Below are 25142 nucleotides of genomic sequence, written 5' to 3' on the forward strand. Positions count from 1 at the left end.
TGAAGACCTTATGCTCCAAATGTCGACTCTTCTGCTCCTTGGATGTTGCCTGACCTGCTGTGCTTTTCCAGCACCACATATTTCAACTCTGACCTCCAGCATCTGCAGTCCTCACTTTCTCCAGGTTATGAACATCTCAGGTTCATTGCCCTGTTTTAGCAGATTTCACAAATTTAGCAAGGGGTGTTAGTGGAGTCACTGTAAAAGGTTTCAACATCATTGGATAGTGAGTAAGAATAAGGACAGCTTCCACTTCTGGTTCTTATCCGAAATTCTTATTGTCGCTGAACATCAAGTGAAAGTGAAATCACGTGGTAGGATATTTAACAATTACTTTTTAAACTCTTGGAAATAAAAATATTTGAATATAATTGTTCTCAACCTACAGCAGATAACCACTATCCTCAGAATGTTTTTCTTCTCACAGAATACAACCTCAGCTGTCTGTCAAGATGGCATCTGGCAATGCCCTCCATGGTACAGCAATAAACTTCAGGGTTGGTGTGAAAGTATTATTGAGGAAAAACAAATTACCCAATATTTAGTACATTCCTTGTTAAAAAGTCTGAATTCAACTGAGAAAATTACTTCATAATTATTGCATGCAAAAATTCATATTTATATTCCAAAAAGAAAAAACATAAAGAGTATCACATACTCAAACAATAACTGACTAAAAACGTACTTACCCATACGAATGAGAGAGCACTCTGTATTGGAACTGGCAGGCGGTGGGCTCACATGATAATTAAGCAACTCTTTAAAATGGCTCTCATCTAAAATAACATGGTATGTACCTACAAAAGGGGCCACAAGAAAATAAAATCACATTTAAAATGCTACTATTTTGTGAACTTGATCATTTCATTTTTAACCTTTATATTCTTGTGTCACTGTTGTGACCACTATCCTCAGAATGTTTTTCTTCTCACAGAATACAACCTCAGGTGTCAATCAAGGTGGCATCTGGCATGGTATAGCAATACACTTCATGTTGGTGTGAAAGTATTATTGATCAAAAACTGTTGTGACCTAAATTTTGTCACTGCCACTTAGAATTAGTTAGCAAAATGTTCACAGCGATGACTTCACTCTCTCACACAAACTCTGCCAAGAGATAAATGACTAAAGCAGCAGTCAAACCCCAATACAACGTTTACAAAGTACACATGTTTCTGCGTTTGGGTTTGATACAGTATGTACTCATGTAAAAGTCAAAGTCAATTTAGTATAAGGTGAAATTGACTGAGCATTAAAAAAACAATCATTTTTCATAACAATGGATTTTACACAACCAAATGGATGAGATCAGAGCTCTTGTAGTCCTGCCAGATCAGTTGTTTCATCAATGGTCATGCTTCCATTGAAACAAAGTCAGAAGTGGAGATGTTCATTGATGATTACACAATATTGAGCACCCATCACAATTCCTCAGATATCTGAACAATGGGGAGTCCAGCACATCAGTGTAAAGGTCAAGAGTAATGCATTTAAATTTAGATTACGTATTGCGTGGAAACAGGCCCTTCGGCCAAACAAGTCCACACCGACCCGCCGAAGCGCAACCCACCCAGACTCATTCCCCTACATTTACTCCTTCAGCTAACACTACAGGCAATTTAGCATGGCTAATTCACCTAACCTGCACAAATTTTTGGACTGTGGGAGGAAACCAGAGCACCCGGAGGAAACCCACGCAGGCACGGGGAGAATGTGCAAAATCCACACATTCAGTCGCCTGAGGCGGGAATTGAACCCGAGTCTCTGGCACTGTGAGGTAGCAGTGCTAACCACTGTGCCAGAAGTTTAATAGATGATAATCTTGACTTCTGCCTGAGATCACCAGCATTACAGATACCAGTCTTCAATCCATTTGGTTCACTCTATGTGATATGATATATGATTGAAAATACTGGAAACTGAAAGGGGAATAAGGCTGACAATATTCCAGTAATAATGGTGAAGACAAGGGCTCCAGAACTAGCCATGCCCCTAAGTTTAGCCATTTCAGTACAGTTATAACACTCAAATTCAGTCTAGTGCTCTCCCCCTCATTGCTTCAGAAAGCAACAATGAATAGCACAGCTCAGCATTATGTAGACCATTCACTTGCAAGTTGAAAAACTCTTACTATTTCTGTTATATAGCCATCCGGCTTTCATTTCAGCTTATCATCCCAAAAAGAAAACTATGTAGCCTCTTACAGTACAGACAACTGCTCACAAAAAGCCACTGTTGACAGTGGTTTCATTTTGTCTGGCACAAAATTAAAGCCAATGGTGATATTCGGATTAAGAACTTTTCCCAGAAAAAAATTTAAGGAAGTTTTATTGTCTCTTTCTTGAATATGCTTAAGGTAGAGGTGCATAGATTCTCAGTAAGGGGGTGAAGGGATATCAGGATCAGGGGGAATGCAAATTTGATGTTACAATAAAATCAGCCACGATTTTATAAAACAGACAAAGAAGGGTCAAGGGCTGAATGGCCTACAGCTGCTTCTTGTTTCTATTTTCCTATGTTTCAAATTCATAAGAAAAGATGATTGAAGGTGATTGCAAGAAATTAATCAAAATTGACTCTAAATGCATGGAATGAACTTAATCCCAATATTTTCAACAAAAAAAAATCATTTCTAAAATGAAGAAAATCAAACAAGTTCAAATGGTACCAGTAACAATTACTTTTGAAATGATGATGCACAAGTTACTGGTACAAACAACGATGAAGACAATGAATACTCATTCGATATATTCCAACCAGCCTATTAGGACAAATTGTTCAGTCATAGAGTCAGAGAGCTCGACAGCAAAGAAAAAGGACCTTTGGCCCACCTTATCTGCGGCAGTTCAGTGATTGGAGCAATTCTGAAGTATTTCAATGTGCGGTTAATTTATTATGATATCTATGCGTTGTATGATGTGTATATAGTTGACATTTTATGAACAAAGTGTTAGATGTTACTTGAATTAATTTGTGTCGTTAGTTTTAAAACTTTATTCCTTTGCGGTAGAGTTTCTTGGGCCAAAATCAATTCCTTTAACATGTTACTCATGTAAAAGTTAACCCCATGACTTTCAGCTTAAAAGATTGGTCTCAAAAATTTTACATAGGTATGTATGACAAATTAATTCCCAAATGGCAATGCTAACTATATATTTCAAAGAATTGCAGTGAGATGTTGCACAAAAATATCAAATCTACTGATTTGTTTGGAAATTGACCAAGAAGTTGAAAAAAAATCATACAATACTGAATTATTGCATGACTCAGAGTCAGAGTTATACAGCACAAAAACAGACTCTTTGGCGTAACTTGTCCACGCTGACCAGATATCCAAAACTGTTCTAATCCCATTTGCCAGCATTTGGCCCACATCCCTCTAAACTCTTCCTATTCATAAACCAAATGACTTTTAAATGATGTAATTGTCCCAATCTCCACTTCTTCTTCTGGCAGCTCATTCCACATCTCGCATCACCCTCTGTGTGAAAGAAGTTGCCATTTAGATTCCTTTTAAATCTTTCACCCCTCGCCTTAAATTTATTCCCTCTAGTTTTGGACTATCCTACCTTGGGATAAAGATCTTGGCTATTCACCCTATTTGTGCCCCTCGTGATTTTATAAACTTGTGTAAGGTCACCCCTCAGCCTCTGATACTCCAGGGAAAATAGTCCTAGCCTATTCAGCTTCTCCAACCCTGGCAACATCCTTGTAAATCTTATCTGAACCCTTTCAAATCTCATAACATCGTGTGTTCTTTGCTCAACAACCCTCCTATAGCAGGGAGACCAGAACTGAATGCAGTATTCCAAATGTGGCCTAACCAATGTCCTGTATAGCCACAACAACTACACCTCCAATTCTGGTGTCATCTGCAAACTTACTAACCATGCCTCCCAGGTTCACATCCAAATCATTTATATAAATGATGACAAGCAATGGACCTAGGACCAATCCTTGTGGCACACCACTGGTCACATGCCTCCAGTCTGTAAAGTAATCCTCCACCACCACCACCTTCTGTCTTCTAACCTCTAGCCAGTTCTGTATCCAAATAGCTAGTTCTCCCTGTGATGTAACCTGGCTAACCAGTCTACCATGAGGAACCTTGTCATCCTTATAAATCTTTTCTGAGCCCTTTTAAGTTCTTTCCTATAGCTGGGAGGCCAGAATTCATTAAGTCCTTACAATGTGGAAGCAAGCCACTTAACCCATCATGTTCATACTGACCCTCTGAACAGCGTCCACTCAAAACCCCCTACCCTATCCCTGTTATCCTGCATTTCCCATGGCTAATCCACCTAGCCTGCACATCCCTAGATGGCCAATTTAGCATGGCTAATCCACACAAACTGTACATCTTTGGACTGTGGGAGGAAACCAAGTCAGACATGGGGAGAATGTGCAAACTCAACACAGATAGTCACCCAAGGCTGGAAACAAACCTGGGTCCCTGACACTGTGAGGCAGCAGTGTTAACCAGTGAACTACTGTGCCACCCCAATTGAATGCAGTATTCTAAAAGTGGCCTCATCAATGTCCTATACAGCCACAAGATGACATCCCAACCCCTATATAAAATGCACTGACCAATGAAGACAAGCGTACCAAACGTCGTCTTCACTACCCTGTTTATCTGCAACTCCACTTTCAAGGAACTATGTCCATTTCATATGAAGAACTCTGCTTAAATAGTTAAAGTTAAGCTGTCATAAAAGTAAACCAGTATTTTGAATGGAGATAGAAATCATTACACAAACCAACTTTCAGAACAATTCCACTTCAAATAAGTCACTTTTGATTGGTGGTAACAATGAGTTAATCGGCAGTTTAAATTCACCATAATTAACTTTTTGTCACATATGCAGATGGATATTAAAACAGATACTTCTTATTTTTCCACTAGTTTTCCCATCCCTTCTTCTCAAAGACTAATTTATTGCTGGGATATGGGTATCATTCACCTTCCAGGTTTGGCAGGCTGAGCATATATACCAGAGTCTAATTCTCCAATTATTCAACATTAAGATACACACTTTTAACTGAGAGCTCTACATTGCAACCAAAAGCAGGAAAACATTCCATATTTCCCTTTCTTAATCCAGAGCATAAACAATAATTGTAGTAGAGGCAGGTAGGACCAAGAAAAACCCTAAAGTTTTCAATAGGGATGTCAGGAATAAACGAATGACTGCAGTAAGGTGAGGGCCTGTTAAGGACAGTAGTGAGAAGTTGTGCGTGAAATCCGAAGAGATAGGAGTGGCGCTAAATGAATATTTTTTGTAAGTATTCACACAGGAAAAAGACAATGTTGTTGAGGAAAGTACAGAGATGCAGTCTATTAGACAAGATGGGATTGAGGTTCATAAGGAGGAGGTGTTCGCAATTCTGGGAAGTGTGAAAATACATAAATCCCCTGGGCCAGATGGGATTTATCCTAGATTTCTCTGGGAAGCCAGGGACGAGATTGAAAAACTTTAGCTTTGATCTTTACGTCATTATTGTCCACAGGAATAGTGCCAGAAGGCTTGAGAATTGCAAATGTTGTTCCCTTGTTCAAGAAGGGAAGTAGAGACAATCCTGATAATTATAGACCAGTGAGCCTTACTTCGGTTGTAGGTAAAGTGTTGGAAAGGATTGTAAGAGAAAGGAATAATTTGATTAGGAATAGTCAGCACGGTTTTGTGTAGGTAGGTCGTGCCTCACAAACCTTATTGAATTCTTTGAGAAGGTGACCAAACAGGTAGATGAGGGTAAAGCAGTTGATGTGGTGTATATGGATTTCAGTAAAGTGTTTGATAAGGTTTCCCACTGTAGGCTATTGTAGAAAATACAGAGGCATGGGATTGAGGGAGTTTTAGCAGTTTGGATCAGAAATTGGGCAGCTGAAAGAAGACAGAGGTTGATAGGAAATGTTCATCCTGGAGTTCAGTTACTAGTGGTGCACTGCGAGGATCTGTTTTGGGGCCACTGCTGTTTGTCATTTTTATAAATGACCTGGATGAGGGCATAGAAGAATTGGTTAGTAAATTTGTGGATGACACTAAGGTCGATGGAATTGTAGACAATGCAGAAGGATGTTGCAGGTTACAGAGGGGCATTGGTAAGCTGCAGAGCTGGGCTGAGAGGTGGCAAATGAAGTTAATGCGGAAAAGTGTGAGGTGATTCACTTTGGAAGGAGTAACAGGAATGCACAGTGTTGGGCTAAAGATAAGATTCTTGGTAGTGTGAATGAGCAGAGAGATCTCGGTGTCCATGTGCATAGATCCCTGAAAGTTGCTACTTAGGTTGATAAGGTTGTTAAGAAGGCACACGGTGTGTTACCTTTTATTGCTGGAGGGATTGAGTTTCGGAGCCATGAGGTCACGTCGCAGCTGTCCAAAACTCTGGTGCGGCCGCACTTGGAGTATCACATACTGTTCTGGTCGCCACATTATAGGAAGGACGTGGAAGCATTGGAAAGGATGCAGAGGAAATTTACCGGGATGTTACTTGGTATGGAAGGAAGGCTGTTTTCTTAAGAAAGGCTGAGGGGCTTGAGGCTGTTTTTGTTAGAGAGAAGAAGGTTAAGAGGTTTTTTAATAGAGACATACAAGATGGCCGGAGGATTAGATAGGGTGGACAGTTAGAGCCTTTTACCTTGGATGGTGATGGCTAACATGAGGGGACGTAGCTTTAAACTGAGGGGTGATAGATATAGGACAGATGTCAGAGAAAAGTTGTTTAATCAGAGAGTAGTAAGCGTGTGGAATGCACTGCCTGCAACAGTAGTAGACTTGCCAACTTTAAGGGCATTTAAATGGTCATTGGATAAATATATGGATGATAATAGAATCGTGTAGATTGGTCTCACAGGTAAGCGCAACATCGAGGGCAGAAGGACCTATACTGCGCTATAATGTTCTATGTACACTGTCTCAGCTACAAGTCAGCACAGACCAGAAGTCAAACCTATGTGTCTTTTGGTCTACACTGGTCAGTTACTCACTGCCTTAAGTCCATTGATTAAGTGAGATTTAAAGCAAACACTTAGGAAAAAAATATTTTCCATTTTCTTCACTAACATGAACAGGATGAGTTATATAGCTTAGATTACCTACCGCCTGTCTCGCGGGTGAGAACAGTGCAAACTCGAACTTCTGCTGATAGGCCAATCACAGATACTCTGATTTTAGCAGCTTTTAAGCACTTCAGAAAGTAAAGTAAAAACAGACAGATTAGTATAACTGTCCCAAAACGTTTAAAACACCAAAACGAAGTTGTAACAAAATTAGCATTAAATATTTTTCCTTCCCCAGTTTTCTGCCAGTTATTATTCTTTCTTCCATCTTCCATCCAGTACCTCACCATCATGATTCTTATTCATGTACAAAAGCAACAAGCTAATCAACTACAGAGTACATAACAGTTAAACCGACAGTACCTCCTCAGTGTCTATATTTACAACTTGCAGTACACGTCAAATAGTGTTAGAAGTAGAAACCTTGCTCGATTTTCTCCTCCTGATCCTGAGCTCTCAAGTCAAACGTATTATTCTCTTCAATCACCCCAGATATGATCACCAATTTAGTATGAAGCAAGCAATAAAGTCTCTTGAAAATTCCAGTTATTGAAGAAATCATAAATGATGATAAATATTGCGACTGTATTTCTGCCAAATCTGAAACAGCACAGAAAGCTGTTGGGGCCAGTTTGGTAGATATATTCGAGAGGGAGCAGGCTGTGGCCTTTGCAGCTAAAGGGAAGAAGGTACGGAGAGAAAGTGGTGTAATATACTGAAAATGCATGATCTGCCAGGATCATATTGAATGGTAGTGCAGGCTTGAAGGGCCGATTGGCCTACTCCTGCACCTATTTTCTATGTTTCTGTGCATTATCCTTTCACATAGGCTCATTCCCTAGCCCGTTCCCACAGCACAAAATTACAGCAAGTGGCCTTAGCCTGAGAGTAGAGTACCAGATTTTGTGGGAGATGTGGAAAAATAGCTCAATTCACGTCACCCTCCAATATTCTTCCTATTCAGTTGGCAAATGTCAAATCCAGATAATAACTTCTCTAGAATAGGTATAGACATGTGCACACATATACCAGGTAGGTACACGTGTTATTTTTATCTGATAAGATCAAAGCATTTGAAGCATTTACCTTCATAAGGTCATTAATGTTGGATGGGTCGCATGTTGTAAGACTGCTAAAAATGACAAGTATTTCACGGCTGGTGTGTCCAGGCATATGCCTTTTGGGGAGAAGAATCAGAACAAAGATGGTCATCTGTACTGATCTAGTCCAAAATCTGGTAAAATACAGCTCAAATCATCTCAGATGGAAAACCAAACAAACAAAAGGATGGAGAAAGTGAGGACTGCAGATGCTGGAGATCAGAGCTGAAAAATGTGTTGCTGGAAAAGCGCAGCAGTTCAGGCAGCATCCAAAGAGCAGGAGAATCGACGTTTCGGGCATGAGCCTTTCTTCAGGTTCCTGCTGTTCTCCTGCTCTTTGGATGCTGCCTGACCTGCTGCGCTTTTCCGCAACACATTTTTCAGCAAACAAAAGGATGGGGCAGGTTGGGTTTCAGTGGGGAGATTGGTGGAAAATTGTTAGAATCAATCCAAAAATACTTACTTCAAAGTCTCCATGGCCAAGCTGAGTGAATTGTAAAGTGAAGGCTCTCCACTGCATGACAAACCTACAGCTTTCTTTAAGGCTTCTTTATGTTTTTTTGGATTTCCTATCACAGAAACAATGACAATACCAGTCTCAATGAGAAATTACAAACAGGCTCTATGCAAAGGAATAGAAAGTCTGTGTTTCAATAAATGAAATCATAGAATTTGCATACTGCATTTATTACAAGTAGTTATGAGAACCAAATGGTATTCATATTGATTTTGCATATTCAATATCCAATCCAATTAGACTAAAAGGTGATGCCAGACCAAAGCAGAGTTCTTGTGGGATTAAAATAAGGAACATAATGGAAATAAACTGCTCAATCAAATCATTTTTTTTCCAATGATGCAAGTGTCCACTATGTCCAAAATAACAAACGCTGATACTAGTAACCCAAATTTACCATACTGCCTCCAGAGGAGAAATTATCAAGATGATTTCACTCATTGTAAAATAAATTAGAACCAATGAAAATGAAACAATAATTAACAGGCAATGATATTTCAAATAAAAGTTGTAAACTTCACTGTTCACACAAATATGGCACCATGCACAATCTCACAGTCTTTAAAACTCAATCAACTGAGCCCATGATTCTCACTGACCAAGCATATCTCATTAGAATTAACCAGTGAACATATGCCAACCCTCTCACTTGGGTGACGTCAGTCTCTGTGGTATATCTTTCCAGAGTGCCTTTTTACTTGCCAATCAACAACACATGGTTCACAATCTGATGCTCTAATATAAACCCTCAACCCTTTTGGATGTTGCCTTTTGCATACTACCTTTTAGGATTGATTCCTTTTATCATACTCATTCATCACTTCCCCAAAAGATTCTGGAAATCAATTTTTCTTACTGCCAAACAGAAAGCATAGAGCTTTTCTGACTTATCTTTACCCAAATTCGGTGTTTCTCTTTCTCTTTCTGTTAGCTTTCTCTTTGTACTTGCAACTGCATGCTGATGGCTTCCACATTGCAGTTTCCTGCTTATAGTTTTTCTTCATGTCTAGCCATGTGGCCTCTGTCTTAATCTCTTTTAATTGCACTGTTTCCAGGCCAGGGGGTGACAGGTAACATGAATTAGAATTTCTTATTATGCAAGAAAATCCCAATAATTCCTTTACAATTGAGACAAAATCTTAAAAGTTAATTTCAAACAAGTCTTCTTGAAAATAACTTCAAATACCACAGACTATTTAAAGAAAGTACAAATTTTCTTTGTGTAGTACTGCTTCTGGGTCAAAGGTCTTCACAATACCATTCTAGGTATATTTTTCCTAATGTCATTTTCACAGCATGCAAATACATTTGGTGGGCGGCACGGTGGCACAGTGGTTAGCACTGCTGCCTCACAGCGCCTGAGACCCGGGTTCAATTCCCGACTCAGGCGACTGACTGTGTCGAGTTTGCACATTCTCCCCGTGTCTGCGTGGGTTTCCTCCGGGTGTTCCGGTTTCCTCCCACAGTCCAAAGATGTGCGGGTCAGGTGAATTGGCCATGCTAAATTGCCCGTAGTGTTAGGTAAGGGGTAAATGTAATGTATGGGTGGGTTGCACTTCGGCGGGTCGGTGTGGACTTGTTGGGCCGAAGGGCCTGTTTCCACACTGTAAGTAATCTAATCTAATCTAATTACACACTACCAATCAAATTTGAAGACACAGTGGAAAACATGACTCTGAGAATGCAAACAGAGATGATTGATTTGTACATAGATCTTCTTCAAATAGTGTACTGTTACAAAATCACTTGAATGCTATGTAATGCACTGATAATATCCAAGAGATACATTACAATATTTGTTTCACAATGCAAGCCGGAATACAGAAATATACTCATGAGTAGAAGAACTGAGATGTAGGTTCCATTTCTTTTGAGTCCTTAGCAAGCCTTTTTAATCTCATTTTGACAACAGGCAAGATTTTCTTGTGGGCTGAACTCCAGTGTGCAGCTCAAACAGTAATCCAAAAATTCTCAATCAGCTTCAACAGGCCTTTAATTACCTTAAATTGGCTACATGCCACTTGCAGGCAGGTAAACCCACTGCTCTTCACTCTGGGAAAATGATCCGGGAACAGAATAGAGTACAATCAATGGCATGCAAGCTGGCAAAAGAAAATCTGGAGAGTGGAGCTGACCATGCTGCTCAACAGTTTCTTACTGAATGCAGTGCTACACAGCCGATTTTATATCTCATACAATTACTTCAATGTAGTCTTAAAATATGAAACATATGCGGCATAAAGTTATATTACCAGCAAGTTCAGTAAGCTTTTCTGCCCTTTTGTTTTTTGTAGTAACAATACCAATCTAAAATAAAAATAAAAGATAATTAGCAACAGACAATATTTAGCTGCTGTGAAAAATAAATCAACAGAATATTTACTCCTTGACCCAAACTCATAGCTAAAACAAACTACCATTTGACTCAATGTAAGGCAGAAAGAGAAAATAATTAAGATTAGATTAGATTCCCTACAGTGTGGAAACAGGCCCTTTGGCCCAACAAGTCCACACCAACCCTCCAAAGAGCAAGCCACCCAGACCCATTCCCCTACATTTACCCCTTCACCTAACACTACAGGCAATTTAGCATGGCCAATTCACCTAACCTGAACATTTTTGGACTGTGGGAGGAAACCGGAGCACCCAGAGGAAACCCACGCAGACATGGGGGGGGAGAGGGAGGGATTTGTGCAAATTCCACACAGACAGTTGCCTGAGGCGGAGATTGAACCCGGGTCCTGGCACTGCAAGGCAGCAGTGTTAACCACTGAGTCACCTTGCTGCCCCTCAAGTCTACCCCAACATGTAATTCTGGTCGTACACAAGTCTCATAAAACAAAATTCAAAAAAATCATACATATTGTTACATAAATTGTACTCTGTTGGAATACCAACACAGAATATACACAGCAGATTATTTTAATTGATTCGGGCATGACTTAAATTAGTACAATAAGTACAAAGGAAAAGAACTCCACAGCTCTGGGTCTAGATAATTTGAGGTACGGATGGAAATAATAGAATCAAGGGAGTGAGAAATACACAAAGCTAAACTTGAAAGAATGCAAAGTACGTGGAAGGTTGGAGGATTATTATACAAACAGATATATGAAAAAGCATTAAAACCATTTAAACAGAAGGATGAACATTTTAATCTCAAGATACATGGAGTCCAGAACTTAATGGAAGACAACACACAGGTCTGATGAGTGAATGTAAATTTTGTGTGGACCAGAATACAGGCAGCAGTACTTTGAATAAATCTAAAAAAAATATTCTCTTATTTCTGTTGTCATTCAAATAAATGTACATTGGACTATTACTATAATTTTTCTTGTGAATTCCAACAGAGTACAATTCATGTAAAAATATGTATAACTTTGAAGTTTGTTTCATGGGACTTAAGTATTTTCTCTTTCCGCCTTACATTGCATCCAATGGTGATTTGTTTTCCCTGTGAGTCTATGGCCAAGGATTAAGTATTCTGTTCATTTTTCTTTTATGGAAGATGAAGGATGGCAGGCTGACCATAAGAACACTGGACTTTGAATGAGCACCAAGATTGCAACTAATGTGATTTAACCTGATGTGGTGGCCAAAGAGAGGGAATAAATCAAGGGCAAGGTTATAAAATCTTTTCACACTAAGCATGATTAAAACATGCGAAACACTACCCAGTGCACACATTCACCAAGATTATACCAGGGCTAGGGTTATATTAAAAAGGCAGGTTACAGAAGTTTGAATAGTTTTCCATTAAGTTCAAAAGGCTGAGAAGTAGTAGTGGATGCAATGTTTTTTTTTAAAAAAGGTGTTCATTACACATTAAGTTAATTAATAAGATCAGCGCTCTCGTATCAGACGTTAACATATCTGCATGGCTAGAGGATTGGCTAACAAGTAGAAGACAGTTGGGATAAGGGGATGCATTTTCAGGAGGGCAAACTGTAACTAGTGGTGTGCCACAGGGAGCACTTACTAGGACCACAAATAATTACAAAATATAGGAATGTCTCAGAAGGGAAAAGCGAATGTACCATACCAAGTTTGCAAGAATAAGTGTGAAAGCAAATGGTGAGGATAACACAGAGTCTGCAGTGATATAGACAGGTTAAGCAAGGGGGCAAAAACTTGGCAGAGCGAATATAAAGTGGGGAATTTGAAGGTTTTGCACTTTGGCAGGAAAAATAAAGGAACTGAATATCATTTAAATGGAGAAAGACTGCAGAAAGATACAGAACAAAGGTATTTAGGAGTGCACATACTTAAATTGCAAAAAGCTAGCATCCAAGTTTAGCAAGCAATAGGAAAAGTAGATAGAATGTCGGCATTTATTTCAAAGGAAATGGTGTATAAAAAAGGGGGGGGGGCTTTGCCAAAACAATACAAGGCACTAGTCTAACTATAGTTGGGAGACTGGGCCTCTCATCTAAGGAAAGATATCCTGGCACTGGAGGCAGTCCAGAAAAGATTCACTAGGCTGATACCAGATATGTACAGACTTTCTTATGAGGAGAAGTCAAGTTGATTGGACTGTTTTCATTGGAATTTCTGATGAAGGGCTTTTGCCCAAAATGTTGATTTTTCTGCTCCTCAGATGCTGCCTGACCTGCTGCTTTTCCAACACAACTCTAATCTAGACTCTGATCTCCATCATCTGCAGTCCTCATTTTTGCCTTCATTGGAATACAGAAGAATAAGTGCCAACCTTATTGAAACCCAGAAGAGTCTTTGAGGACTTAACAGGTAGATGTGGACAGGTTAATGTCCCCTTGTGGGGCGAGTCTAGGACCAGTGGACATAATTTCAGAATAAGGGGATGCAAATTTGAGACACAGACAAGGAAGAATTTTTTTTCCTCTCAGAGGATACAGAATCTTCGGAATTCTTTCACACAAAGGGCTGTTGAGAAGGAGTACTTTCAAGACTGAGATAGAGAGATTTCTAATCAGTAAGGGAATCAAGAGTTATGGGGAAAAACATATCAGATAAGACATAATCTCACTGAATGGTGCAGCAGATTTGATGAGCTGAATGACCTCCTTGTTCTCCTACATCATATGATCGTCTTAGAGTCATAGAGTAATAGAGATGTACAGCATGGAAACAGACCCTCTGGTCCAACCCATCCATGCCGACCAGATATCCCAACCCAATCTAGTTTCACCTGCCAGCACCCGGCCCATATCCCTCCAATTCATATATCCATCCAAATGCCTATTAAATGTTGCAATTGTACCAGCCTCCACCACTGCCTCTGGCAGCTCATTCCATACATATACCACCCTCTGCATGAAAAAGTTACCCCGTAGGTCTCTTTTATATCTTTCCCCTCCCACCCTAAACCTATGCCCAGGGAAAAGATTTTGCCTATTTATCCTATCCATGCCCCTCATAATTTTGTAAACCTCTATAACATCACCCCTCAGCCTCCGATGCTCCATGGAAAACAGTCCCAGCCTGTTCAGTCTCTCCCTATAGTTCAAATCTTCCAACCCTGGCAACATCCTTGTAAATCTTTTCTGAACCCTCTCAAGTTTCACAACATCTTTCCAATAGGAAGGAGACCAGAATTGCATGCAATATTCCAACAGTGGCCTAACCAATGTTTTAATCTCTTAAAAGCATTTTGTCTACTAGGGAAATACAGAAAAAGAGGACAGAAACTTAAAAGTAAGGTGGACAAATTTAGGAGTCAAATTAAGAAGTGCTTGTTCATACGAATGCTTTGAGAATCTTGAAATCTCTTCTCAAAAGGTGTGAATGTTAGGGGAACTGTTATTTCCAAGAATGAGATTGATAAGTTTCTTTTAACAGAAGGCTGTTGAAGGATATGTCACAAAAGCACAATAGAAATGAGGTAAAGGTAAGGCATGATCAAATAGCACGGGCTCAAAAAACTGACTAGCTATTCTTGCTCCAATGTTGGAACAAAGGCAAGCACAAATTAAGTAGGCAAAAACCCATTCAAGGATTTGAGAGAAAAGGCATATTTGGGAGTTGAGCTGCAAAGACAAATGTATTTGAGTATGCTTTCTTTGAAGAGAACTTTCGATGACAAATTTTACATGTGAGATGGGCATTGTATGGGGAGAGGAACCATTTACAGTAGAACTAGCACATGTATCAATATTTTAATGCAAATGGAGCAAGACAGAAAAAAAAAATCACATGGACAAGATCAAATCAGAGATGAAACGAAAAGATAGGAAAGAAACTAGCCTGGCAAAGAGTAGACTTGTTCTGATGCACAAATGTTTGTGTTCATACCTGACTAATAGGATTTTGATCAAAATATTCTTCTACAAAGTATTCCAGCAACTGCAAAAAACAGAGAATAAAAAAAACAAATCAAAATATTATAAGTGAAAGTCTGAAAAGAAACTATATGCTCAGAAAAACAAAATTAAAGTTTCAGATTGATGACCTTTCATAAATTTATATTCCAATAAATGGCCCTTGACTGAAATATTAACTTTGTTGCTCGATTCACAGCTGTTGCCTTACCTGTTGTTGAGCATTTCTAGTATTTTCTGTTATTTATGATTTAGGTTGTTTGCTTCCTAAACTGTAATAATGTGCACAAACAGTATAATCCACTAAAAAGGCATGTCCATTAATAGTAATGTTACTCAGCCTCATTGCAAACTCCTGATAACAGCATATAACTGGTGTGTTGACAAATGCAGGAAAGAATATGCAACTCCAGATTGAAATGACAGAGCTATACTCAAGACAGACATTGGTGAGGCCACTTTGTTCAACTGGGATGGCACGGTGGCACACTGATTAGCACTGCTGCCTCACAGTGCCAGTGACCCAGCTCCAACTCCAATCCCACACAACTGTCTGTGTGGAGTTTTATATTCCCCCCATGTCGATGTGGATTTCTTCCACATGCTCTGATTTCTCTCCCACTCCAAAAATGTGCAGGTTAGGTGTATTGTCCATGCTAAATTGCCCTCTCATGTCCAGATATGTGCAGCCAAGGGGGATTAGCCATGCGAAATGCAGGATTACAGTGATAGGGTAGGGAGATGGGTGTGGGTGGGATAGTTCTTTGGAGGGTCGGTGTGGACTCAACGGGCCAAATGGCCTGCTTCCATACTTCTAAGATCTTTGGGCAACACAGTGGCTCAGTGGTTAGCACTGCTGCCTCACAGCACCAGGGACCCGGGTTCCACTCTTGAGAAACTGTCATGCTCAATTGTCCATAGTGTTCAGGGATGTGCAGGCTAGGTGGGTTAGTCATGGGAAATATAGGATAGGGGAATGGGTATGGGTGGGAAGCCTACGTTAGTTTTCACCCATGGTCTATTTGGAATGTTTGCATCAAAAATGGCTCTTCAGCTTCCTTAGCTTGGTATTTGACCACTAGTGTGGTCCTTATGTTTCATTGTTCATGTTTGGCCAACTGAGTATTCATCTTGCCATCCTCAGACTTGACTCAATTCCTTGATGTATTGCATTGACGCACTTCAGCATCTCTTTACTTATCTCCCTATAGGTGACAACTTCATTTGCTTTATACAAGAATCCATCTTGGTCTGTCATTTAATTTCTGTATGCCCAATACTGTCTTGTAGCAGCAGGTGTACCAATAATGCTTTTGGGCTATTCTTTCATGCTGGACTACTTAGAGAATTGTATCATGTAAAATGGTTTGGTTAATTTAAGCATGTTGTTTGTCTTCCAGATTCCATGTCTCTGATGGGTTGATGACTTCCAGAGCTTATCAAAACGTGCTTCTCATTGGAAGTGGAAGATTTCTGTCTTAGCATCCTCAACTTTCTTCATATGGAGGAGTCCTGCACTCAACTCTATGTACATTGCTGATATTTGTTTCCTCTGTTTGTATGTCACATCCACATGATATCGCTGCAAGTGAAGGAACATTCTTTGCAGATGCTTTGGAACATAAACAGGCAGGTCCAAGTTTCTGGTCATTGTCTCTCCTAAACAGGTGATTAAAATACTTAGTAGCAATGATAACAGTTAGGCACTATTTCCTCAGACTGAGCATAGACTTGTTTAGTATATGTTAACGCCCCACTTGCCAATGCAACTGTTTTTTCCCACGACAATGGAGTTGCATCCAAGTCACTGCAAGGTGACTTCATTGTTGCTGTTGTAGTATCTCAGCAATGACATTGTCAACATGAAATGCTTTATTCTAGAGAAAATGGTTTCTCATTCTGTGCTTTATGCACCAATATACATGCTTAATAGTGAGTTTGTGTAGAGGTTCGTGCTCTGATGACAAGTTAGGTAGGAACTTGGCTAGATTGTTCAAGAATTCAACAAATTATTGCATTGTTTTCATATTTGTGAAAATAATTTGAGAAAAACTTTCTGAATTGTCAAGGTTACAATGTCGGGAGGCCTTCCAACGTGCACTTTACTTACCTTTAATGTTGAGGTAAGTCGGTTCGGTTTCAAATCCTGATCTTCCATAGATCTTGACATGTCTATTATCACATACAAGTGTCGCATCTATAAGTCAGAAGATCAATCCAAGGACAGCATTCAGAGTACTGTACAACATGAACAACATAAACATTGATGCAAAATACTGTGGCTGCTGGAAACCTGAAACAAATACAGAGAATGCTGGAGAAACTCAGCAGGTCTGATAGTATCAGTGAAGAAAGAAACTGAGTTAGGAGACAGAAACAGAGTTCAAGTTTGAGTATAGCTTTAACTCAAAACGTTAACTTTGTTTCTCTCTGCACAGATGATGTCAGACCTACTGAGTCTCTCCAACATTCCCTATTTGTGTAATAACAATAATTTGTATTTAATACAGCACCATTAGCACAATGAAATATGCCAAGGTGCTATCTAAGAGCATTACTAAACTAAATTTGTCAAGGTCCACAAGATGATATTAGGACAACTGACGTAAACCTTGGGTACAGTGTTAAGTTTATCAACCATCTTAAATGATTTACAAGAGCAGAGAGATTTAGTTCGGAAATTTTAGGGTCTTCATAGCTGAAGGCATGGCCACCTAATGGTAGAGTAATTAAGGTTAGAGATATGAAAGAGGGCAGAATTGGATGAATGCAGATATCTCAGAGTAGTAGAGCTTGATGTGATTAGAGATAGGGAGGATTGAGGCTATGAAAGGATTCAAAAGCAAGGAGAAGAGTTGGAAAATACAGGTATCACTTAAACAGAAGACAATGAAGATCAGATCATTCATATTTCTAAACGGTAGAACATGGAAGGCTGGCCAGGGATGCATTGGATTGGTCTAGTCGAGAGCTAATAGACAGTCAGGGGGGTTTCAGTAAGCAGGTATGCAGAGGTACAGTGGATTTCAGCAATTATGCAGCTTGCATATGCATGAATGCAATGAGTTTAATAAAATTCTATTTTGCAGAAAAACTGATGACAAGCTACTTAATTGTCATTCTGATGTCTGCAAATAAATTAGAGATCACCTGCAAATCACTTACCATTCCAAGTCTGACTTGTCCATGGTGCTCAAATACCCTACAAGGAGAGGCAGAATATGTAAGGGGAAACATCAACAAGTCAAAATCAGGATCACAAATCAAAATCAGGATCATCCACAAGCACATTGATTAAACAGAGTCATTTTTAAATTATGAAAGGTTTAACAGGCAGCCCGAAGAGTCATAAACAAACTCTGCTTGTTGGAGAATCGAAGTAGAGGATGGTCTTGAAAGATTAGAAAGTCACACAGAACGGTGATCCATACTGTTCCATTCCCATGCCTTTTCCCCACATTCATGTTCTTTCTCGTTATCAAAGATTCATCTACTTTGAAAAATTATGATGAATTCTGTGTCCCTGTTTCTGGGCTTTAATTTCCTGGGACACCGGGATTGGCTTTGGGGAAAATGGCACTTACATACAAAAATAATCCAGTTACTTCTAAACAGAGCCAGGAATGAGTTTCTTGAGGGAGTTTTGCTGGTGCTGTGTGGGAGGGATTAAATTAACTCAGTTGGGGTGGAGACACCAGGGGTGAATATAATAAAATAATACTAAACAGTAATATCAGGGTGCACGGAACACTGGGAGAGGCAGATAGCACTAAAATACATAATAATAAGTAATAGGTGGACTCAGAATAAGGGAGAAAGTAATGAAGTCTAAATCACAGTTGCACTGCATATATTAGCTGTATTCTGTTCAGTCAGATAAGACTGGGAGATACAGGCCCCGATTGCCTTGTGAGGTTATGACGTTGCAGTGATTAGGAGCCCTAATTTAAGGAGGGCAGATCTAAGTGTTCAATATTCCTGGTTACAAGGTATGCGGTGGTAATTTTGGTTAAGGAAAGCATTACAGTACTGAGAAAGAGGATGTTGCAGAGAGTTCAAGGACTGAATCAGTTTGGCTAGGGCTAACGAATAGGAAGGGTGCAATTACATTGCTTGATATAATTTACAGACCACAACCTAGTGGGAAGAATACAGAGAAACAAATCTGCAAGGAAATTACAGAGAGGTGTAAACATCATATGGTGTTATAATGGGGACTTTAACTATTCGTATGTTGACTGGGACTGTGGTAGTGGTATAGGCAGAAAGGGAAAAGCATTGCTAGATTATATTCCTTACACAGTGTGTGTCCATCCAACAAGAAAGGAGACACTGCTAGACCTGGTGCATGGGAATGAGGAAGACCAAATAAATCAAGTGACAGTGCAGGAACATTAGGGGACAGTGATCATTGCATCGAAGAAATGGTTTGGTCACAGTCAAGGTATATTCCCTCAAAATGAAAAGGTAGGACAAATAAATCCACAGCTCCCTTGATGATAAAAGAGATAGAAATTACGTTTTTAAAAAAAGGGTTCTTTTTACCTGTGTCAGATAGTAAATACAGTTGTGAACCAAGTACAGAAAGTTCAGGGAGGTGAAAAAACAAATTTGAGAAACAACAAGGGATAATGACAAAAAACCAGCAGCTAATGTAAGAAGAAATCACAAAATCTTCTAAAAGCACATTTCATCGATGGTAAATGGAAAAGTGGGGTGTGTCTCTATTGAGAGAGCAAGCCTTATAGTCCTCTGGGACTATGGTAATTATTACTAACTGGCTCACGTACTGGGGGAAGTTGTTTGAGACTGATCAGCAACATGGATAGGTATGTGTTCAAGGAACACTTCATCCAGAAACAAACCACTGATTGTTTTTTCGATTTGGACCACTTGTGGAGGTGAGGAGACATCATAATGACACCAACTCTCTGACTGGCTCCTGGGAAGGCAAGTAGCTTACATGTGAACAATACACAGGCAGCAAGTCTCCAAACTTCAAGAGGCAGCATCTCTCTTTTCTCTCTCTGCAGTGAAGTAACCAAGAAATGAAAGACAGCTAATCAGCCACAATCACATTGAATGGCGGTGCAGGCTCAAAGGGCTGAATGGCCTACTCCTGCACCTATTGTCTATTGTCTAATCTCTGCAACCATTTGCTTTAAGTTGGTACCTCTAATCAGTGACGAAGAAACTAAACAATTAACATGGCAATCCCCTTCCATGTGTCTTCAGCAAAAAAACTGAAAAGACTTGGATGTGAAGATCAAAGAACTTGGAAGAAACAAAAGGTCATCTCAATGAATCTTGTCTACTGATGCTTTTGAACTGGATTTTCCCAATACGTTTCCCTCTCATTCATATAATATCCATGTTTGTTCTTTTGTCTGTATCTGTCTGTATGTGTATAGGGGTTTAAAAGGGGGCTAGTGTTTCAAATTGTAGAATTACATGCTTACAATTCAAATTTGTGTTTACCTCTCATTTGAATTGATTTATTTATAAGAAATAGTTGATGTTAAGGTCAGAAATTTGTTTTCCGTTATCTGAGTCCATCCGTCAGACAGACAAACTGTGGACTTTGAGTTGTTTGATTAAATCTTTTACTTTTGTTGTGGATGGGAGTTTGCTCACTGAGCTGGAAGGTTTGGTTTCCGACTTTTCATCACCATATGACGTAACATCATCACCGTGAGCCTCCGGTGAAGCACTAGTGTTATGTCCTGCTTTCTATTTGTGTTTTTAGGTTTCTTTGGGTGTTTGGTGATGTCGTTTCTGGTTCTTTTTCTCAGAGGATGGTGGATGGGGTCCAAATCGATGCATTTGTTGATAGAGTTCCTTCTAGGAATTCTCGTGCCTCTGACTTGTTCTGGGATGTGGTGTCCTTCATCATCTGTAAGTAAGGATACTAGTGATAGGGGTCATGACTTTTTGTAGCTAATTGATGTTCACATGTCCTGGTGGCTAGTTTTCTGCCTGTTTGTCCAATGTAGTGCTTGCTACAGTCCTTGCAAGGTATTTTGTAAATTATGTTCAGTTTGCTTGCTGTATCGGGTCTTTCAAGTTAATTAGCTGCAGTTTAAGTGTGTTTGTGGGTAAACATGATGCCAAGATGTTTGAGTAGTCTGGCAGTCATTTCAGAGATGTCTTTGATGTAGGATAAAGTGGCTAGCTTTTCTGGGCACATTCTGTCTGCTTGTTTGGGTTTGTTGCTGAGAAATCGGTAGACTGTGTTTATTGGATACCTGTCCTTCTTGAAAATGCTGAATAGGTGATTTTCTTCTGCTCTTCGTAGTTCCTCGGTGCTGCAGGGTGTGGTGGCTCATGGAAATGTTCCAATGCAGCTTCGTTTGCTTCTGTAGTTGAGTATTTGGTCTGTATGTGTCGTTTTCCTGTAGATGCTGGTTTGAAGATCCCCCACAGACTGTTCACTCTACTGTGATATCTCGGAATGGCAGTTTGTTGTTGTTTTCTTCCTCATTTGTGCATTTTATGCCAGTATGGTTATTATCAATAGTCTTGAAGGTTTCATCTAATTTGTTTTGTTGAGTGATGACAAAGGAATTATCCACGTAGTGGTCCCAAAGCTTGGGTTGGATGGTTGGAAGAGCTGCTTATTCAAGACTCTGCGTTACTGCTTCTGCTGGGAACCCTGATATCGGAGATCTTGTGGGTGTTGCATTGATTTGCTTATAGTTCTTGTTATTGAAAGTTAAACAGGTAGGGAGGCACAGGTCGATTCGTTTGATGATGTTATCTTTGCTGATGAAGTTGGCGGTGTCTGTTGTTTGTGTCTTTGGTTCTTCTAATAGTGTAGTCAGCTTTTCTGATTGGGTGAGGAAAGGTTAGCATATGCAGCAGGAATTGTTAGGAGTCTTTGTTAACTGATTAATTTCAAACCTGATTTGTCAGGCCTTTGCTTTGGGGATACAGCAGGAATTGGCTGTCTTAACAGAAAAAAAAGTTGACAAATTCCTTTTAGCTATGAAGAATAGGGCGCAGTGTATGATGAAATGTGGTATCGAGCACAGCAAATGAATCGTACTGCGAGCCTGACTGATGATCCTAGATCAATTCAAAATGTGCCCCAAGTGACACTAGACCCTATTTACAAGATCATTGATAAGCATCATCTTGTAACACACAGGATTGTGAAATCCCAGCACATATTGACCAAAGAATATAGACTTGTGGCAGATAATAATACAACACCCCTTGGCAGATTTCTCAACTTGTACATTGAAGAAATAGAACTGCTGTTCCTCTTAAAAGATTAATTTAAGTTTCTATTAAGATCACAGAATCCACAGAGTTGTTACAGCACAGACTGACGTCATCAGCCCATCGTATCCGCGCCAGCTCTACGCTCTACTGCCAATTTCCTGCCTTTTCCCAAAATTCTTGGACACTTTCACAATCCAAAAAAAATCCGATGCTCTCTTGTTTGCCTCAACTGAGTCTGAGAGGTATTGGAAATGCTCAGATGTAGCTGTGAAATCAAATATAACAAAAATATTATCTACATGGTGGAAGCATGCAAGTGGTTTATTACCACAGATAGACAATACTCAGTTCCACAATGCATAAAATTAATTTTCATGCTGCTGTCCTTCAATAAATAGAAGTAAAATAACTTGGACCCTATATTACCTTTTCCGTTTTTCTTTGGAGAGAAGATCATCAATAGTAGCTTTAAGGGAACCAGTCTCATCTTCCTTCAGGACTTCCCTGCAAAGAAAAGTAACAAACAGTTGGAAGAAATTTCTCATATTCAAGTAAGACATTCTGTGGAAAAACAAAGCATTTAAATGCTGTGTTCAGGATCGAGTTGAAGGTTAACATGGGGAGGCAATGGCCTAATGATATTATCACTAAGCTACTAATCCAGAGACTCAGGTAATGTTCTGCATTTGAATCCCACCATGGTGAATGATGGAATTTTAAATCAATACTGAATATGATATCAAGAGTCTAATGATGACCATGTTGTCGATTGTCAGAAGGAGAAAAAATATATTTGGTTAAATAATGTTCTTTAGAAAACAAAACTGACACCCTGACGTCATCTAGTCCACATACAAATCCACTGGGAAGGTGATAATAGAGTCATAGAGATGAACAGCATGGAAACAGACCCTTCACTCCAATCCATCCATGCCAACCAGATATCCCAACCTAGTCTAGTCCCACCTGCCAGCACCTGGCCCATATCCCTCCAAACCGTTCCTATTCATATACCCATCCAAATGTCTCTTAAATGTTGCAATTGTTATTCCTACCAAAGTGAATGACTTCACATTGGTCATTTAAGCGGGCATTGGATAGGCATTTGGAAGTTATTGGGCTAGTATAGGTTAGGTAGGATTCGGTCGGCGCAACATCGAGGGCCGAAGGGCCTGTACTGCGCTGTATCCTTCTATGTTCTATGTACTTAGTGGTATTTTTGCTAGACTATTAATCCAGAAACTGAGCAAATGGCAGATGGTGGGATTTGAATTCAACAAAAATATTGGGAATTAAAAATCTACTGATGACCATGAAATCATTGTCAATTGTCACCTGGCTCACCAACATCATTCATGGGAAGGAAATCTGCCATCCTCACCTGATCTGGTCTATATGTAACTCCAGACCCCAAACCACTCAGTTGTATCACTTAGCGGGTTTTGAGAAGATTTGTAGCTTAAGTTGAGGTTCTGGATGTAGGTTTGTTCGCTAAGCTAGAAGGTTCATTTCCAGACATTTCGTCACCCTACTCGGTAACATCTTCAGTGGGCCTCCAGGCAAAGCACTGCTGATGATTCCTGCTTTCTATTTATATGTTTGGGCTTTTTTAGATTAGATTAGATTACTTACAGTGTGGAAACAGGCCCTTCAGCCCAACAAGTCCACACTGACCCGCCGAAGCGCAACCCACCCATTCCCCTACATTTACCCCTTTACCTAACACTATGGGCAATTTAGCAAGGCCAATTCACCTAACCCCTGCACATCTTTGGACTGTGGGAGGAAACCCACGCAGACACGGGGAGAATGTGCAAACTCCACACAGTCAGTCGCCTGAGTCAGGAATTGAACCAGGGTCTCTGGCGCTGTGAGGCAGCAGTGCTAACCACTGTGCCACCGTGCCGCTTCTTTCGGTTGGTGAGGTCATTTCCTGTAGTGATGTCATTTCAAGTTCTTTTTAACTCAATGTGCTTGTTGATAGAGTTCCGGTTGAAATGCCATGCTTCTAGGAATTCTCGTGCGTGACTCTGTTTGGCTTGTCCTAGGATGGATGTGTTGTCCCAGTCGAAGTGGTGTCCTTCCTTATCTGTATGGAAGGATACTTGTGAGACCTAAGACATGACCCTCTCTCACTAGTATCCCTAGTATGCCAGAGTAGATGGCGGAGGCAGGTAAAATTAACAACATTTAAGGTATCTGGATGGGTACGTGAATAAAAAGAGTTTAGAGGGATATGGGCCAAATGCTGGCCAATGGGACCTGATTAGTTTAGAATATCTGGCTGGTATGGACGAGGTGGACCAAAGGGTCTGTTTCTACACACAGTATAGCTCTATGACTTAATGTCATTAATAATCACACCCAGGTTGTGTTCCGCTAGGGCCACTCAGCTCCTGACCTCATTGTCCCTGTTTGAAACAAGGCTGCAAAAAAAAAGCTGAATTCCAGAGGTGAGGAAAGAGTGACAGCTCTTAATGTCAAGGCTTCATTTGACCAAGTGTGTATCAAAGAGCCAGAGCAAAACCTGAACCAATAGGTATCAGAGGGCAAACTTTCTGCTGCTTGGTGTCATACCTGACACACAGGAAGATGGTCGTGGCTGATGGAGTTGAGTTATTTCAGTCCCAGAACATGAATTCTGCATGAATTCCTCAGGACTGTGTCCTAAGCCCTACCATCTTCAGCTGTTTCATCGATGACTTTCTGTCCATCATAAGGTTGCCGATGTTCGCCGATTATTGCACAATGTTCAGCACTACTCGCAACTCCTCAGACACCGAAGCAGTCTACACTCATATGCAACAAGATATACACAATATCCAGGCTTGGGCTGACAAGTGGTAAGTGACATTCATGCCACACAAATGCCCAGTAATGACTATCTCCAGTAACAGGCAATATAACAACTGCCCCTTGACATTCAATGGTGCTACCATTAC

The 25142-nt window shown here is 40.0% G+C and overlaps 1 protein-coding gene across 3 annotated transcripts in view; it reads right to left on the reverse strand.

The window, feature by feature from the left end:
* The window catches only part of gtf2h2 (general transcription factor IIH, polypeptide 2), a 43564-nt gene that overhangs the window by 10273 nt on the left and 8149 nt on the right, over positions 1 to 25142 (reverse strand). For 2 of the 3 annotated variants that reach the window (XM_060843882.1, XM_060843890.1), the window contains exons 3-11: positions 22627 to 22704; positions 18142 to 18178; positions 17087 to 17173; positions 14951 to 15001; positions 10930 to 10984; positions 8624 to 8729; positions 8147 to 8237; positions 7101 to 7188; positions 690 to 797 (exon numbers count right to left, since the gene is read on the reverse strand). In XM_060843882.1, coding sequence (XP_060699865.1) covers positions 690 to 797; positions 7101 to 7188; positions 8147 to 8237; positions 8624 to 8729; positions 10930 to 10984; positions 14951 to 15001; positions 17087 to 17173; positions 18142 to 18178; positions 22627 to 22704 — 701 coding nt within the window. The remainder of the gene's footprint in view (positions 1 to 689; positions 798 to 7100; positions 7189 to 8146; positions 8238 to 8623; positions 8730 to 10929; positions 10985 to 14950; positions 15002 to 17086; positions 17174 to 18141; positions 18179 to 22626; positions 22705 to 25142) is intronic. The other variant, XM_060843899.1, reaches the window with a different exon arrangement.

The sequence above is a fragment of the Hemiscyllium ocellatum genome, chromosome 2 (genome assembly GCF_020745735.1).
Source record: "Hemiscyllium ocellatum isolate sHemOce1 chromosome 2, sHemOce1.pat.X.cur, whole genome shotgun sequence".
NCBI lineage: Eukaryota > Metazoa > Chordata > Chondrichthyes > Orectolobiformes > Hemiscylliidae > Hemiscyllium > Hemiscyllium ocellatum.